Raw genomic sequence first — 17,720 nt, 5'->3', positions numbered from 1 at the left:
GTATCTGAATACCCCAGTATTCAATGGTTCATTTCCATCCCTGCAGGCTCGATTCTCAGAGCAGGGTAACAGCTTTGGCTGATCCATTACCTCACTGCGGTTTTATTTTTGTTATTCACTGTGTGTTGACATGAACTATTCCCACATAATTAAATTGAGCTTAAGAACAAAGCAGCTGTGCAGAGGCTTTAGCTTTTCTAATAGTTGCTTTAATTGTTCTCTCTTTTGTTTTTTATTAATAGGAATTTCAGTAGCATGAAAGGGAATTCTTCCTGAGGGACAACTGTTGAGCACATTGGGACTCCTGAGAAATATTTTGGAAGCTTGAGCCCCATCAGACTGGAATCATGTTAAAGAAGCCAGTGCTGGTGGAATCCCTGATCGTGTTCGTCATCGTTCTCTCGGTGCACGCGGTGGTGTGGGACCGCTACTCCTGGTGCGCTGTCGCTCTCGCCGTCCAGGCTTTTTATGTCCAGTTCAAATGGGACCGCCTGCTCCAGCTGGGGGGGGCTGTGTTCCAGTTCCGGACAGCAGCAAACAGTGGCCTCCTGCCAGCCAGCATGGTCATCCCCTTGCTGGGGATAGCCATGAAGGAGAGGTGCAAGTTTGCTGGCATTGTGTACTTCGAACATTTTGGCATCGTCGTAGCCTCCACTGGCATGCTGGTCGCTCTCTTTCTGTCTGTAATAGCGGTTGGCATCACAAAACCTGTGCCAACCAACACTTGCATACTTACTGGTATTGCTGGCAGTATAATTATCTATACCATGAAGCACTCTTTGACTGTTTCAGAAGTGATAGAGGTCCTAGAAGTGCTGCTAATTTTTGTCTACCTCAGTATGATCTTGCTGTACTTGCTGCCTCGATGTTTTACTCCTGGGGAGGCACTGCTGGTTCTGGAAGGTATAAGTTTTGTTCTCAATCAGCTCATTAAACGCTCACTGAACGTAATTGAGGGCAGAGGTGATCCCATAGACTTTTTCCTTCTGGTAGCAGTTGTTGGAGTTGTTCTCCTTGGGCTTTTTTTCACTGTTCTCTTCATTTTCATGGATTCAGGTACGTGGATCTCCTCCATGTTTTTCCACATGATGACGGCAGTGCTAGGCTTAGGGGTCATCATGCCTTGGCTTTACCGACTGATCCAGAGGAACCCTTTGTTCTGGCTACTCCAGTTTCTTTTTCAGACACAGACAAGAGTTTACCTTCTTGTATACTGGACCTTCTTGGCTGCTTCAGCATGTGGCATAGTTTTCTACCAGAATGCCAAGAGATCATCCGAATCTAAAAAACACCAGGCCTCGACTATAACCAGGAAATATTTCCATTTCATTGTTGTAGCTACTTACGTTCCTGGACTGATCTATGACCGCCAGCTTCTCTACATTGCTGCAGTACTGTGTCTGGCAGTGTTTATCTTCTTAGAGTACATTCGGTACTTCAGGATCAAACCTTTCGGCCAAACCCTTAGGCACTTGCTGTCTCTCTTCTTGGATGAAAGAGACAGCGGACCTCTAATCTTGACTCATATTTATCTTCTTCTTGGCATGTCCCTCCCAGTGTGGCTGTTCCCCAGATCTTGTGCTCCTAAAGGTACCTTGTCTGGGGCAGGAGCACTGGTCCCCTACTCTGGGGTGCTGGCAGTAGGGGTAGGAGACACCATTGCCTCCGTTTTTGGCAGTACAATGGGGGAAATCAAATGGCCAGGAACAAAGAAGACCTTTGAAGGGACAATGACAGCTATTTTTGCTCAGATCATTGCTGTGGCACTCATTCTGATCTTTGACAGCAGTGTGAATCTGAACTCCAGCTATGCCTGGATTCTGGCATCTGTGAGTTTAGTCTCTCTTTTGGAAGCTTATACTACCCAAATTGATAACCTGCTGTTGCCTCTCTACCTCCAGATAATGTTTATGGCTTAGAAGCACTTCCAGGAACAGGTTTCTCCCTTTCTAGAGAAATGTGCTAATAGGATATGCACTGTAATGAGAGCTCAAAGATGATCTAAACACTGCTTTAGGTACGGCAGATAAAACTGTTAAAAACAGAAGTGAAAAAGACCTATTTAAAATAAAGGTTTTGTTTTGGTCTTGGTTTTTTCCCCTCGTTTATAAGAGCATGAGTTCATTTATATTCTCACAAGAACACAAATGTAACTTGCAAATTGGATTATTAAACACAAATGCTATTTTTGTGTCTCTTCTGGGTGCTCAGAGGTAGAAGAAGAAGAAGAGGTAAGTCAGTGAGAGGGAAAAACAAAGCAAACCTCTCAGATTTTGCCATCTGTATTGCATCAGAGCCAAAACTTGTTTTACTGCTCTGAGTCCTGCCATCTTGTAGTGCTGCATGTGCAAGTCCTCATTTCTGTGTAAGCACCATTTAAAGCATGTTTTAGAATTAGGGTGACCACCGTATACACAGAGTGAGTACAGCGTCCCAGTGTATCCAGTCACCATTGGCAAGAGCCGTACCAACGCACTGCGGTGCACGAACACAACTTCAAACTCCGTGGCTGTAATAGCTGAGTTGATGTGGGGCGGGTGGGGGAGGTTTCACAGGGTAAGAGACTCGTTACTCCAAACGGTACTTGCAGGTGTTGCAATGTTAGCCCTGGAGGTTTATGCAACAAGCAAAATGTTTTCTTTCAGATTTCAATCTCAATTCATTTGGAGTAGTATTAAATGTGGGGGGGGGAATTAAGTGAAGTCACAGGTAAAACTGCACATTAACCATGAAAGCAGAAAAGCTGTTCAAGTCAAACTTTTCTAACACTATTTTGGTTTTCTACTTTGCACGTTTTTTCAGCTAGATGTTAAATAATTTATAAAAATGCTTCTATCAACAAAGTTATTTAATTCTGTCCATTTAATTAAACTGTAACTACCATTTTGTTTCAAAACACCCCCCAAATTTTTCTGCATTAAACACTTGTCTATTGAAAACCAACCTGTTGCCAGTTTGCCAAGCGTCCATTAGAGCAAGCCCCATCAGCATGTGTCCTCCCTGCCTCTTCCCTTCCCCCGAGATGTGTCCAAGCAGAAGATTTGCATTCCAGGATTCTTGTTTTCACTATGAAGTTCACTTCTGACACTTCTTTTATTCACTTTTGGGAACAGTTTTGGGTGAGTCCAAGATACCTCACATGACACTGTGCTACAGCACTGGCCCTGAGACTGTGTCTTAAGAGTGAGACCAGGACGTGAAGTCAGTGCTGCAGGGCAGCAGAACGAGCCAGCAAAATTGGCCCCAGAATCTGATTTTCTGTTTGCCCTGCAATGAGGCAGCATTGCCCAACTCACCCCTACCCTGTCTGGACAGGGCTCCTGGGATTTGGTCCTGCTTTTCCTGAGGATGTCAAAATTGTCCCGAGTTGGGTTTTGGTTAATAACGCAGTAAATGGTCAGATACTCTGTAGGAAACCAAACTGAGTAATTGTGCTGGGCTGAGTTTCCTTCACATTGAACAGGAAATCCTGCAAATCCAGTCCAGCATCTTGCTTTTATTTGTGCACTTGAACCAGATGGTTTTGTACATCGGAGGTAGTGGTGCATGTAATCAGAGGACAAGCTATCGCTCCTCAGCAGAAGGGTGCTACTCTAAATTATTAACTCTTCTAATGGCAAGATACAGAAAAAGATACAGAAAAAGCTGCTTCCATCAGAGCCACAGCCATAAAACAGTAACCAGCCTTAAAGTCATTTTCCTTCTTCTGCCCTACTCACAGCTTTCAAACAAACCGGGCTCATCTCTCAGGGTTGCCACTGCACCAGTGCCAGTGAAATTACACCTACAGGGTTTCTGTTCAGTTTGAGATACAGACTCAAGCTTGCCTCTGATGTAACTCAATGTTTCTCAGGTTTCACCTTGCTCTAGGTTGGTTTTGGGCTAGGAGTTGTTTCTGCGCACACTGAGAGTTCAAACTGGTCACCAGACAACTTTGCACTGGTTTCATCTGTTGAGAGAAGGTCACACTGCGTCTTTCTCAAAGAAAAGAGGGAGATAAAAAGGAGAATTTATAGTCTTTTATTTAAATGTTAAGAGTTTGAGGGTTTTTGTTTTCATCACTTCAACGTGAATCTTTAAGAAGTTTTTTTAATCAACACACCTAGAGATCACACAGCTAGAGTTTGCTAGAAATACTTAGAAGACGGAGTATAAAAGTGTACTTCCTGCTTAATTCTGCCCACAGTAGGATTCTTTTTAATCACTATTATTCAAACAATAGGACAGAGACCTAAGGGTAAAAGTCAGCCGCCTTCACAAGACACATTGACCCACACTGCTGGGACCCACACAGTCAAGAAATGCACCAGACAAGCTCTTGACTTAAGCAGAAGAAATACTTAACTGGTCCCAGTCAAGGTGCAGTGGTCTTTAGTGGTCTGTTCCCACGACTGAAGAAGTTTCCTTACCAAAAGGACTGGGTGACTGTTCTCATACTGGTGGGGCTCATGCTGTAGGAGAAGCTTCTGTCTAACGCAGGTGTATTTGGTTGTGTTGTCCTTGTTCCAAGAAGAAGATAAAGTAATCCTGAGAGCTGATCTAGTGAAAGTTGTATTTAAAGGGAATGTGAACGAATGATGAGAAAGGAATATTGGTCAGGTATTGACTCCAGAAGTCAATCACTAACTTCAAGTATAGAGCGATGGAAAAGGCAGTTCGGGAGTTGGCTGGAGCCTAGGAAGTAAGGAAGAGGTAGAAACAAGACTTCAGAAGCTACTCCAGTTCTATGGGTACGAAATCAACGCTAACCGAGGTACTGCCAACAGAAACTGTGACACGTGAGATCACCAACAAAAGTTTCTCCTGCCCATTGCCCTGAAAAGGCTCTGGTTTCCACAGCTGCTCGTTAGGATGGCGACCTTACCAGTTCTCTTTGCTCCAGCTGGTGTCCTTGGCTTCCATCACATGAAAGGTGAACACATGGCGAGAAAGCTCCGAGCTGTTCAGTTCACTTTTATGGACGACTTCACCGTGGATGAGAATGAGCCCACCTGTTTGGAAGAAACATCCAGACTGCTTTTTCCAAACTGTGAGTGCTAGCTTTAAAATACAGGGGAAGATGCAAGTGTTAAAATACGATGTTAGTGCTCTTGTTCTTCTTGAGCTGTAAAGCAGACTTGTTTGGGGGTGGTTTTTACCTTTACTTATAGGCAGAGGTATGAACTGGCTGTCGTCGTAGGCTGGCTCCGACCCTACAAACTCTACACAGGTTGAGGCACCTGAAGTTGCACGGACCATCCTCCGGGTAATTCCATCTGCAGGTCCACAAATTAAAACACACAAAAATTAAACAGGTAGCTACTATCTGTGACTTCTCTTGGCAATGATAGGAACTTTATTATTGTCACCATATATTCAATTTTTTCCTTAGTAAATTAAGTGGAGTTTTTTTCATTAAGCAAAGATTTATGATTTTCCAGCTGTGGCAGAAACTGATAAACAACTGCCTTTAGTTTGCCTTTCCAGCTCTTTTGTGCATTGCAACATAGCCCTTTAGGAACACAAACAGCCATACACTTATGCAAAGCCAACCTTTGGCCCACATCGCCTTTCTATAATAGCATAAATTGCAACCAGAGTGCAGCTGACTTCAGAATTCATGACGGATGAGTGCCTTGAAACCTTAAGAGCACTGCGATTACACTCATTAAAGGAATGCCTAGATGAACAACAGTATAAAGCTGATTAGTGTGCCCTAGAGGTAGTGAAAAAAAAAACTGAAAGGAAAAAATGAATAATAATAATAAAAGAATGATTTCTCTGTGTATTGCTGTCCAGATGAGACTCAATGAGCGTGTTCAAGGCTACAGTCAAAGCTGTGGAAGGAGCACCAACACACAGCAGTGATTCATTTCACTGCAGGAAGAAAGGACCCAGTGGTTTAAGACCTTCTTTACATTAAAGTCTTACATCTCAGGGACCTGGCAAGGCAGAGCCTGACTCTTGGAGGGGAAGTTTTTAAAATACTACTGAACTGAAAATAAAAGATTCAGGAGCAGTTTTAAAGCGCCTCACTGACAAATTCAGGAGTAAATAAAAAAATCAGGACTGTCCTTCCTGGCCCTACTACCCTGGATTCTTTGTTTCTAAGCTAGATGTCACCTTAAAACTAAACACAGCGTCAGCCAGGTATACTACCTATTTTTTTAATTAAAAAATATTGTTGTATTAGACTCATGATGGACTGGTGGCTAAGAGCAAAGTGAAGCAGTTATTTTTTACAATGTGGCTGCAGATTTGACAGCAGCACAGGGGGAGATCCTTGCAGTAAGTAAAGTTGTCCTTCCAACAGACAAGAACAGCAGTGTGCTTCTGCAGGCACTGTGTGCTGCAGAGCCCGTAACACGGTCCATGCTACCCTCCCACCCTTAACCAAGACGAGAGAGCACGTTTCCCACCACACACTGAAGTGCCATGACACTCACTGGTGTGGGAGCCAGGGATGAACCACAAGCAGCCGTTCTCCTGCGTGGCATCTTCCAGCGCAATCCAGAACCCCAGGATCCTGCCCAGAGGCTCCGTGTGCAGGAAGGTGGCATCCTGGTGTGGGGTCACTGCAACGAGACACTGTCGTTAGGGTCGTTTAATGCCCGAGGAATTCGGTACCACTACAAGGACAGCAGGTTTTTCTCCCTGACTTCTTGTCCTGAGCCACCCTGCCCACCTGATCTGCCATACACATTAAATCATACATAAACATATCACCTTTCAGCCTGCTGCAAATATAAAAGCAGCTCTTTGTTCAAGTTGCAGATGATGTAGAAACGTGGGTGCTCTTTAATTATTTTAAGAAGGTTTGGACCACAAAACTCACAGGCTTAAGTCTGATTCTGAGCCTTTATCCTGGTAATACTCCTATCCTAAAGAAGCAGCATCACATAGCAATAATACAAACCTCACCTTCACCACCAATGCCAGGTTGCTGCAAGGAAAGGAAGGTGATGTGAGAAGAGAGGAATTTCACAGCTTCCCACCTAGCACTTTCATGAGTGACGACTTGCGTTACTGTACCTTGAAGATGTACATGCTTTGCACAACTACTGGTCTCTCAAGGCCTAGTTTTCTTCCCAATTCCTGCAAGAAAACTTTCCAAGATTTGTATTTGCCACTTTCTGAACACTATAAAGCATTATTCTTTTAAGATACTTAAATTTGCTTTTACAGACAACATTGCTATCCTTGGGTGTATAGAAAATTCAGATTAACTACTCCATTATTATTTTTCTCATTCTAGGAAACAGTAACAGCTCACCTGCACCTTGGAGGAATGGGTGATTTCCTTGAAGACAGGATCGTGAGCATGTAGAGCTAAGGGGAAAGAAGAGGCTTAGACTGAAGATTTCATTAACACAGGGAAGCTTGGCTGCTCTCCATGATGAGCTGCAGAGACAACAGCCAAGCAAGACAAATTGCAGGCAGAAACTTTCATCCCTTCCAAGTTGATATACGTGGCTTACTCTGCCTAAGGTGATATGAAACTTATAGCTTTGTACAATCTTCTTTAGAGACCAAAAATATAATCACTCATTGGCCACAAACCACGGCTATATAAAAAAAATAGTGTATAACAGATAAGAAAAACTGAGTGTTATGTGATTATTATATTATGCAAATACTAACACGACAGCCACTATATGTGACCCTGAGGCACAAAGGTGAGTTCACCCTCTAAAAACACAATTCTTAACACCTACCAAAAAAAGTAACTGCTGCAAAAATGACCTAGGGCTGATCTTCAGTGCCTTCTGCAGAGGGCCACAGCCCGCAGGTCAGAGCTGTCTGAGCACAGACATTTGCTACAGCCCAACTCCAACAAATCCGAAAAGCAAAGATTTGGAATTGTGGCTCCATTTTGTCGGGATCAAATTTGCCAGGAGGACACACACAGGGTCCAGCAGAGGCTGCTCCTGAGCAAGGGATGAGGCGAGCCTCATCCAAACGAGTAATTATAAAAATAATTCTAGAGAAGCCTTTAGATTTGTTAAGTTGCTGAGCCAGCAGGCATCTACACTGCAGTCGTTTTCACTTTCCCTGGGGAAAAGCTGGAGCACAGCAGAATGGCAAGGGGGCTGGGAGGGGGAAAGTGTTTTTCTAAGAAAAAAACCACAGAATCGAGAACTCTCAGTACTCAATTTCCAAGCTCAGTGAAGTTTAATCTGGACAAAGTTCACGTGTCTGGAGATGCAGTGAAACCTGCTCTCGTTTTCCGTGTATTGTTTGAAAACAAAAAAGGGATCAAAATGCAATTTTGGTAGCTGGGAGACAGGAAATAAGTCAAACCGAAACCAGTAAGGGTAAAGAGACGGTGCTGGTGACACCAAAGGAGGGAGAGGACAGCTTCAGCATTGGCAACCCACCACTGCACGGGACACAGAAGACACAGTTTGATCTGTACAGAATGTGACCAGTCTTAGGTGGTAAATCTGTTGGAGCAATCTCTTACATAAAAGAGACAAGGGCTGAAGTCCAAACTTTTGCACATCAGTGCCTCTGAGCTATGCATGGCTGAAAAACCTCCTAGAAGGGTTTTTTTGAAAAGGATCATAATGGAAGATTTTTAAGTCCTTTGGCAGCAGAGAGCGAGGGGCAGCACGGAGAGAATTGCAGAGACAGTGACAGAGTGACATGGGGAAAAGCAGACTGACATGTAGAAATCGAGTTGAAGAATTTAATGCAGAAACCCAGGGTAAAACAGCCCAGGGTTGCAAAGGCAGGAACTGCATGGCCACAATGACAAGAGGGGGTGAGGTTTGCAGTATTTGGTGCAGTCATCCCCAGGAAGCACAGAGAAGCAAAAGAGGGAACAAATTGCTACACTGTTCAGAAAGGTTTCAACTCAGATGGCCAAGGGTATTTATAGGGAGTAGGTCTGGAGAAATCCTCATGTCTGAAAACCCCATCCCTTTTGCCCGTCCGTCTCAAAACCCCACCCTTTAAACATACCGTGGCCAATCTTGCCGAGGGATTTCTCCTTTGGAATTAAAAAGTTACCTACAAAACAAAACCAGAATTTAACATTGTTTGCAAAGCAGGAGTCATCTCCAGAGCTGGAAACTGGCCCCTGAGCCCTCACTCAGCCTTCTCCTGTCCCCTCCCGGTGGCTAACTCAGGCCAGGGCTTACCTCTCTCATCCAAAACACCTTTCTCAAAGAAGAATCTAATCTTGTCTCCACTGGTTAGGAAATAATCCGAGCTACCCTGCCAGGGATAAGAGCCCAGTAAAGACAGTATCATTGTAAAAACATAAATGAGCCTTCAATCAAAGCGTTAATACTCACCTGCATCTTTTTCCCATCAAGCCGCAGCATGAACAAAACACAGTCAATAGAAATCACTCATAAAAAGGCTTTTCATAGTGCTAAATGTCTTGGCATTGATCAGAACCTTACAAGATCCGCTCACACAGAGGCCACCCTTGCTTTTCTTTTGCTGGCTGCCTGGGAAATAGCCTATTTTCTGTCTGCAGAACAAGTACAAAGTGTGAGAGCTGCTTGTGGCTACCAGAAGCAATGGTTGCGGGGGCTAAAAGCACAGCAGAGCCACACGCACTCTCTCCTCCTTCACCCTCTGATAAGACCCCAAACATCTGTAGAAAGCTGGAGAGCAAATGCCTCTCACAGTGTTATGTTCAGTTAGAAGAAAGTGTCATGATCCCCAGAGTGACTCCTGAGCAGATATTTGCCTTTTCCCTCTCCTTCCAGAGCTCCCATGGAGACAGCCCTGCCCTGCTTGGTACCTGCGCCTGGAGCTGCTCCTCTTCCTTGGTGGAGAACTCCGTGCGGCAGTGCGGGGGCACGTCCATCTCTGCTATGATTCTCTGAATCTGGTTCCTCATCCTGTCACACTCCTCTGCCGTGAAAAAACGCTCCAGGACAAGGAAGCCATCCTTGTGGAACTGGAAGAGATGGGGTAACTGCTCTCCTCTAGAGCCCTGGGGCGACTGCTCTCCTCCAGAGCCCTCGGGGAAGCAGCACAAAGCAAAAGAAAACACTTCTGGCCCTTGGCTGTGCCACAGCTCAGTGCAAAAAGCATCCTAACTTCAGCTCTGCAGCAGGAAAACATGCTCTTAATTTTTAATTTCAGGAAGGGTTTCTATTGTAAAAAGGATAGTTCATTCACAGGCTCAGATTTCATACAGTTAAGAACAACATATCTGAACTCCTCAGTCCACAAAGCAGAGAGGATATCATTGCTAGAGCCTTTGCGGTTTAAGGATACCTTATCTAAGATGTGCAACCAGCAACTATTAAATTACAAAGCCTACAAACACGAACAGAGCAGTCATACCCATATACCAAATAAGAGAGATTCCTTTACAAGATAGAAAGCCTTGTTTTCTCTAAGGGAAAAATCCCTGGGTGATTTCTCACGGGTGACTACACAATCCCTTACAAAATGAAGTGAACTCTGTTGGCACTACTGTTTCCTTATATAGAATACCCTGGAGATTATCCTTTGACAGGCAGATTTTGAGTTCACGGATGAGAGCTGAGTAGCCGAGACAGAAGGGCACGAGAGAAATTCCTCCAAGAGCTCTGTGGGACAAGCTGCCCTCTGGGAGAGTTTGTAGCCACGACAGGGTCCTCACTCACACACTCGAATGCAATACAAACAGCTGAGAAGAACGTAAAGTGTGTGTAAAGCAGATCTTCGCTAGATCTGATCACGGCTTAACCAGTAGTGACCACATCTTACAAGTGGTGCCACCCGCCTGCACCACAGACGCGATTCCCAGGGTGCAGTTCCTTACCTTCTGGATCTGATGCTGGGTTACAGATGCCATCAGGAGCTCCCAGGACCCCACCAGCAACACCGCGGTGTCACCCAGGCTCTGCGGGGCTCACTCCCCGCCTCGTCACGTGGTCCTTTTCCCAGCATGCGGTCCAAGCGAGCGCCGGGCAGCCGGACCAGTGCGCAGCCGGCGGAGCTGCCTCTCCGGCGATTTTTACCCCGTCTGTGGTCATTTCTTCTTGGCGGGGACATTTGGGGCTGCAGAGTTTTGCTTTGGCCCTTGGTGCTACTTAAAGTGCACAAAAAAATGTTCTGCTCAAGCGAAGTCGCAAACTTGATTCACTTAACTCCAAGGAGGAATCCCTGTTTTAATTGATAACCCAGATGAAAAAAAAAAGCGAACAGCGCCGTTAAGCTGGTGAGCACAGTGGTAAAATAAGAACAAGGAAGTAAAATAAGATTCAAGGAGTGTGAAAAGTTCTACAAGTTTTTCAATAAATTTTATGTGGCGATTCAGGCTCCTACAGAGCCCTTTTTGCTCATTCAGCAATTCTTGCCAGTGCTTCAGCACCTGAGAGGGACCTCAGCAACCCAAGAGATGACAAATAGCAGACTGGAGGATGTTGAAGCTGAAGAGCTTTCACTCAGGGTTCAGTAAAATTCAGAGAGAACACACGTGTTATTTTCATTCGCAGCTGCTCTTCGGTGATTTACACCTTCACTTGCTCGGTTCGCTCTCCCGCAGCTCCAGACGTGTCTGTAAAATGGTGAACCCAAAGCCACGGTTCAAACCAGAGAGAAAATGCAGAAATTAGGTCCAAAAGGCAGAGCAGAGGGAGGACGAGGTGCCAGCCCGGTGGTGGCGCTCCCTGCCAGCGCATCCCTCCCAGCGCACAGGAACCCCCGGGGAAGGTTTTCCTCTGCAGAGAAAAACGTGTTTGGCTCTTGCAGGAAACACTGAAAACATCCTTTCAGCAGCGCTCCACAAAGACACAACATCGGGGGGCGGCTTTGTGTGTCACTCAGCCAAAAACAGAGAGGAAAAAACCCAACCAACGCAAACCACAAAGCAAAACGCTCATGGAAGGTGTTTACTTCCAAATATATTTGCTAGCAGCTGAGAATCCATCTTAAAGAGACGTTGTTTGAAAAAATAAAGTTCTCTAGTCTGCAAGGGAATCAACTCCAGATAAAAATCCCTCCTCCTCTTGTTCACATTTCCTTTTCTTTTTGTTTTTTTTTAACTAAAAAGATAATTTAGTGCTTCCACCGGAAAACGCCTCTTTTTGAGCATTTACCGCTTGTTTTCAAGCTTTTCTCCGCACACGCAAGATATGAAATCAGTAGTTTAAAAAGCTAAATTTTGCCAGAGATTTTAATCACTGGGCTACAAGCATAGAGGGGAAACAATCAGCCTCCAACACTGCAAAACTCAAAGTAATCAAGTAGTTTCTCCTTCCTGTTAATGGACTCTCACCAACTGATGGAGCTGAAATGTTTTTAAGGAAGATGTGTAACCAGTGCTGTGTAAAATGCTGCTGTAGCTATTGCCTGTAAGTCGATCCAGCAGTCCTGGAGAAATGTCCCCTCTACACACACTGCCGTGCCACTCCTCAGTCCCTCTCTGTGTTACCTCTGTCATTCTCAGTACCAGGTACTTCTCATTCCCAGTCATTTTTTCCCAGCAATTTAGCACGTCATCTCCGTTCCCCACCTTACGCACATGATGACTTCAAGAGCTGTTTCAGTTCAGACGCAGGACAGTAAACCACAGCCTTCCTGCCCTAGGGATTGTTTTGAGCAATATAAACAGCAGATCACAACACAACAAGTACCAGAAGACGACTGACTGCAGGAGCCAGCAGAGACGACCCATCGTGGCTACAGGAACATCCATCAGTGTCTGCCCTTAGGAGTCCTCCAGTTCTTTGCCACTCCAGAGGTACTCCTATTTTGAGGCTCAGAAAGACCTTTTTCAGCAAAAGGAAAACCACCCCCACCACATAATGCCCAAAAAAAGTCAAGAGAAAGATATATCACCTCTGTAAATACCTTCTCTTCCAGTAAGTTTAAATAAGGAAGGTAGAAAGTACTTGGACAAAACTGGGAAATGACCCCCTTTTTCCTTCCCTTCTGAGTTCTTTTGCAGGCGGTTAAACAACATTTTCTCCTGCCAGCTCCACAAGAAACCTGCACTTCTGGCAAACTCCATTGGAGGCTGCCAAAGCCCAGCTCATGCCTGCAGGAAAGGTACAGGAGTGAGCGACAACTGGAACACGGACAACCCTGTAGCAGACAGAGCACAAGTGTTTCCAAACGCCTTTTTGACTGGCACAATTATCCTAATTTCCTCCTCAATCAGAGTTCCTATTGAAAGCATTTGGAGCCAAGCCAGGCTGCCAGTTCCCCAGAGCCAGTTTATGCAGCTCAGCACTCACCAATATTGCTGCGGTCGGAGCTGCCACGGTTATTAGGTGAGGAAAAGTTCCACCTACATCTCTTGTCACCACTCCTGAAGTCCTCAATATGATCAGCAAGAAGTGACAGAGTAGTTAAGGAGAAATAAGGAGCACAGGAATAACAATAACGAGTATTTAAACTGTATCAAATAGTATATTAGTGTCTATTTAAAAATGGCATAGAGACTTGAATGCTTTTGTCTTCCCTGCATTGGTTGTCCTTTCAAGTTATCAGAAGCTTCAGAAATGCAGTGATTTTCCATCAAGAAAAATCATCATTGTCGTCAACAGGTAGAAGCAAACTGGCCACTTTCTTCAAAAATCCCCAAGTTAAAAAGTTTATGGTGCAGCAGGGCTGGAGGATTTTACCCAAATGAAGCCCATACGGTTCCAGCTGCCTCTACTGCATCTTTACCCTACACTTTTCCGTGAGCTACACAGACTTTTAATCCTGATAATTCCAAACCTTCCTTTTCCAACAAAGACAGCGCAGTTCTTTATGCTTGGACTCTCAGCCCAGCTGGAATCCAGCAAGCACCAGTTCTCTTTGATGGTCCCTTTCACTCTTTCCTTTTGCTCAAGCTGTTCAAAAAGCTGGTAAATCCTTGCCAAAAGGAGCTGCAGTCCAAGGGAGCCTCAGATGACAGGGAGCATTTTGTCCTCTCTTTACTTGCTTCACTCCTGCTAAGTGCTTCATTAAAACTCATCAATGCCAACAGCAGCATCACAGACTGGCACCTTTCACCTGGTCCACAGCCTGCTCACATTTTCCACCACTGAAGAGGGACCAATGTCACTGTGGTCAAGTAGCTCAAAGGAAGCAAGGGAAGGCAGAACACAAGAGAAATACCTTTCTGTACAATACAGGAGCTGCACAGAGACTCAAACTATCTTTTAAAATTAGAGGCTGATTCTCTGTAACACATCTTGAACACGTTCAGTTTGGAAAGATGCTATCTGCCAGCATTTTCAGTTGGAAAAGCAGGGAGTGCGTGGGGTAGGCAGACAGCTAGGAAACACACTTAACTACTTTGCTACCAGTAGTTGGCCAAAGACACAATTTCTATGGCAACAGGCAGTTTTCTCCACTGACTTCAGTCCCTTTTCCCCTTCCTAGGGAAGAGGAGCACAAGATGCATCTTGAAAAAAGAACTGAGCTTTTATAGGACTATGCAGACAGTACCGCAGCAGTCTTGTATTTGGCAACGTAAGCTGCTTCAGCCATTTGGCAAAGTGATGGTGAAATACAAAGGCAGTCCAGGCTTGTCACTGAGCAGGACCTCTTTTTCCATACATCTACATTTTGCATATTCATAAAGGAATGTCACAACCCACAGGGCCTCATGCAATGAGTAAAAAACACGATAATCCTACACAACAGCTGGAATTATTGACATCTGGAGATCACGAAAGGCTAAGTGCCTTCGCATACAGAAAACTTAGAAGAAAGCAGACATAAAAGGAAAATGCAAATTAAAAATTAAAACTTTTATTCTGTTAAAGTGTCCAGTCTTACAAGTCTTTCAGAGAAAACAATAGCAGCCTTCAGTGCTTAAGGTGGAGGTGCTGTTGATCAGCTGCCCAAACAACCCCACATACAAAGCGAATGTCATGATGCCGAAATGTTACATCAAGTCGCAGGTCTCCAATGCCAAACCACAGCCCTGCTGGTACATTTACAAAATGGGAGTGAACAATGTTTAAGCCATGAGTAGTGCCTTACTTAAACGGACACATCTGTCAGCTGTAAAGGATGACTCAGGCTCATTTGCCCCCTTCTCGATAAGTCTCTTCTAGAAAAAATTCCCCCATTGTTCAGTAAAATTCCTTTAAAGGAGACAGAGGACAAAGGATAATTCCAGAAACCCTAAATTAAGCCTTTCTTTGTGGGAATTCGCACAAAGTTCACCTTTGCTATCGTGGCCCAGCAATTCAAGTGCAGCTACTTTGAAAAGGGAGTTTGGAGATGAGATTTCAGGAGGATTTCACTCCGCCGAAGCAGTTAAATATTAACCTACCACTGCCACTGGAGGGATGGAGGGAGAAAAGATCTGAGTCAAACAACGCTCTTGTCTGTTTTGCTTCACACACCGTTAGGATGCAGGCAGGACAGAAAACTCTGTTTTGGCACATGCTCACTAAAACCACAGCATCCACTGCGTGGCCAAACAGTGGGAGGAGTTTTCCTCTTAAAATGCAATAAGAGGGGGAAAAAACCCCAACCCTGCAGTTTAAGCAATAGTTTTACTAGCCAGCACTCAGCCAGTCTTACCTTAGGTGACCTTTCAGAGCAGATGACGCTACTGTTTACAAAGGGACAACGTGGTTTGTCAGTGTGAGGTCACAGCAAAGGTTAGGAAACCTCTCCAAGGTTTAAAGAAAAAGAATGAGAAGGAAGAGCTGGCTTCAGGCAGAGGTGATCACAGATACACTTAGAGGAGTAAGTGCCTCTGTGGAGACGTTACACTGATGTGTCTCCAGAGAAGGCACAGCTATTAATGAGGATGAAGTCAGTTTTCCCCTCAAGGAGGACTAGAAAATTTTTAAAAATTCAAAAAATTCAAACCACATGAGTCCCTTTCCGAAGCAGAAAAGAAAGGACAGGAAACAATGTCACAGCTGGTGAATCAATAACACTTGAAACTTCTTTTTTTCTATACACTTCATCCTCTGCAAAGGATGTGTTATTGTTCTCAAAATTCCTAGAATAATTTGTTAGCCAGGAAAAAAAAAAATCAAAAAGAAGAGGACCTCCATGTGGTTCAGCAACAGAAATTCACTTAATACTACTTATGGTAATGAACACCAAGGGCTTTAATAAAATGAAGTGAGCTAAATGGAGTGTATAAATGATAGCAAGAAAAATTAAAAAATGAGGTAGGATATTATTAGGAAGTGACAATTAATACCAAAGAACACCACGTCAGGAGAGACACCTCTAAGAGCTATTTAACCATTCAGACTGGAGGAGTAAATTCACTCAAGCTGCCGGGACCACATAATAAAATCAGAAGACAACGTTAACAAAGCACAACTTCAGCTAACATTCCAGTGCATGGTTTCAGAGACACAGCAAGACTGAACACATTTAATAGGTTTGGTATTCCTCGTCTCCCAGCTGGTTCAAATAATTAGTTGCAATTTATTCGTTTTTGGGGAAATTAGCAGGAAAGATAGAACACTAGTTCACTAACCTTCGGTCCTAGTGTGAGATGAGCACGTTTGTGATCTACGTGGGCTCCAAGAACTCACTCAGCTCAGAAGTGCTATTAAGGAAGCAGTACGTTTTAATTCAACTTGTATGGTTTAGCAGCTAATAAATCATCTGGTTTGCTACTACTGGAGTGCTTTGAGAAGCCTGTCAGGAGAACAAGACACTGACCAGACAGTTGATTGTCTGCTTAAGTTGAAATTTTTTTCTGGATGTACAGATCAGTGTCAGAAAGAAAACCTCTACGCTTCAGTTTCATGGAAACTTGAAGGAAAAAAAAATTATATACACTGATTATTTGCAAACGCAGAGATTGTTGATGTAAGCTTAGCCCTCAAAGGCTGAGCAATCGAGACAAGTATGGGAAGCGGATGATTCACTCTGCTGTGGGTTGAGTTTTGCAGGAGTCCTGAGCACTGAACATGTTCAGGACCTCATGGTTTAGACCCTATCCTTGAAGTTTTAAAGCTTCTTCTATCTCATCACACAAGACTGATACTCTGGAATCAGTATCTATTTGAGGGAAGACCACGAAGCACGTATCAGGAGTAAATAGTACATATTGCTGTCCTCCAGAGTGTCAACGCATCTTTGTGGCACCTGTGTGTCTGGTACAAGAAGTTACCAGATTGCTCACCCCAATTTTGCCACACAGGAAGCGATCTCAAGCCCTAGCAGCCAGGACTGAAAAAAACTGAGCTTGGAATATTGTAAGAGCAGCAAGAAGCTAGTGTTTTCATGCACAATCAATACTGGCCTGTCTTACAGTTGCTTTGTAGACCTCAGGCATAAGGCAGTCTCTACTCAGCAAGCAGCAGGAGCATAGGTCTGTTATTTGATCAGAAGTTAGAAACTCTCTGACTTTTAGCAGAATAATCTATTGTCCACTTGTCCTATGGACTCAGCACTGAGATACGTGGCAGTTCAGGAGGCTTGCAAGCTTCTAGAAGCACTGCAGCATACTTTCAGGAGCTGCTTATAGAAACTTCTAACAGCTGTGAAAAGTTTAGTTTTTATAACTGAGGCCATAACCAGAATCAAGAGCCAAAGCACTCATCTACAATGACCTAGACATACAGAAGAAATCTCTCTGGGTGAAAGACTTGCGAGATGCTTTGCCCCTTCAGCCCTGCCTAGTCTAAAAATAAGTGTTGTAAACCAGTTACCCACTGGCCTTGGATATAAAACAGTTCAAGCCTCTATTCGGTAGCCATTACTCTCCAGTGCTGTCTTTTGGCACAGAGTAAGGGGAAAAGAGTTTCCTTTCCAACACACACACCCACCATGAGGAACTGACTGGAAAACAGTTATTACTGTAG

At 44.2% G+C, this 17,720-nt stretch overlaps 2 protein-coding genes across 3 annotated transcripts; one reads left to right on the top strand and one right to left on the bottom strand.

The window, feature by feature from the left end:
- Window positions 1-248: 248 nt before the first annotated feature.
- DOLK (dolichol kinase) lies at window positions 249-2,088 on the top strand. Its single transcript, XM_010190969.1, has one exon. It carries the CDS (start codon window positions 348-350, stop codon window positions 1,917-1,919), a length of 1,572 nt encoding a protein of 523 aa, XP_010189271.1. The 5' UTR covers window positions 249-347; the 3' UTR covers window positions 1,920-2,088.
- Window positions 2,089-4,628: 2,540 nt separating this feature from the next.
- On the bottom strand, window positions 4,629-10,783 carry PHYHD1 (phytanoyl-CoA dioxygenase domain containing 1). 2 transcript variants are annotated; one of them, XM_010190967.1, is made up of 11 exons: window positions 10,751-10,783; window positions 9,737-9,895; window positions 9,123-9,198; window positions 8,944-8,991; window positions 7,253-7,308; window positions 7,012-7,074; window positions 6,901-6,922; window positions 6,426-6,554; window positions 5,139-5,255; window positions 4,865-4,991; window positions 4,629-4,674 (listed from the first exon to the last, which is right to left on the bottom strand). In XM_010190967.1, the coding sequence occupies exons 1-11, from the start codon at window positions 10,781-10,783 to the stop codon at window positions 4,629-4,631; spliced, it is 876 nt and encodes a 291-aa protein (XP_010189269.1). The 2 variants fall into 2 exon arrangements, with proteins under 2 accessions (XP_010189269.1, XP_010189270.1); XM_010190968.1 differs by lacking the exon at window positions 7,012-7,074.
- Between the last annotated feature and the right edge of the window lie 6,937 nt (window positions 10,784-17,720).

This window comes from Mesitornis unicolor, unplaced genomic scaffold (assembly GCF_000695765.1).
Source record: "Mesitornis unicolor isolate BGI_N332 unplaced genomic scaffold, ASM69576v1 scaffold23378, whole genome shotgun sequence".
Lineage (NCBI taxonomy): Eukaryota > Metazoa > Chordata > Aves > Mesitornithiformes > Mesitornithidae > Mesitornis > Mesitornis unicolor.
The sequence above is the reverse complement of the archived record's forward strand: the minus strand, read 5'-3'. Positions and strand labels throughout refer to the sequence as shown.

What these genes read in the sequence shown, in the direction of transcription:
- DOLK (XM_010190969.1), top strand. Translation starts at nt 348, where the DNA reads ATGTTAAAGAAGCCAGTGCTGGTGGAATCCCTGATCGTGTTCGTCATC.
- PHYHD1 (XM_010190967.1), bottom strand. Translation starts at nt 10,783, where the DNA reads ATGGCATCTGTAACCCAGCATCAGATCCAGAAG. An exon ending in AGGAGCAGCTCCAGGCGCAG is followed by an intron (nt 9,199 to 9,736) that starts GTACCAAGCAGG and finishes TATCCCTGGCAG; the next exon opens with GGTAGCTCGGATTATTTCCT. An exon ending in ACCTCTGCCTATAAGTAAAG is followed by an intron (nt 4,992 to 5,138) that starts GTAAAAACCACC and finishes TCTTCCAAACAG; the next exon opens with GTGGGCTCATTCTCATCCAC.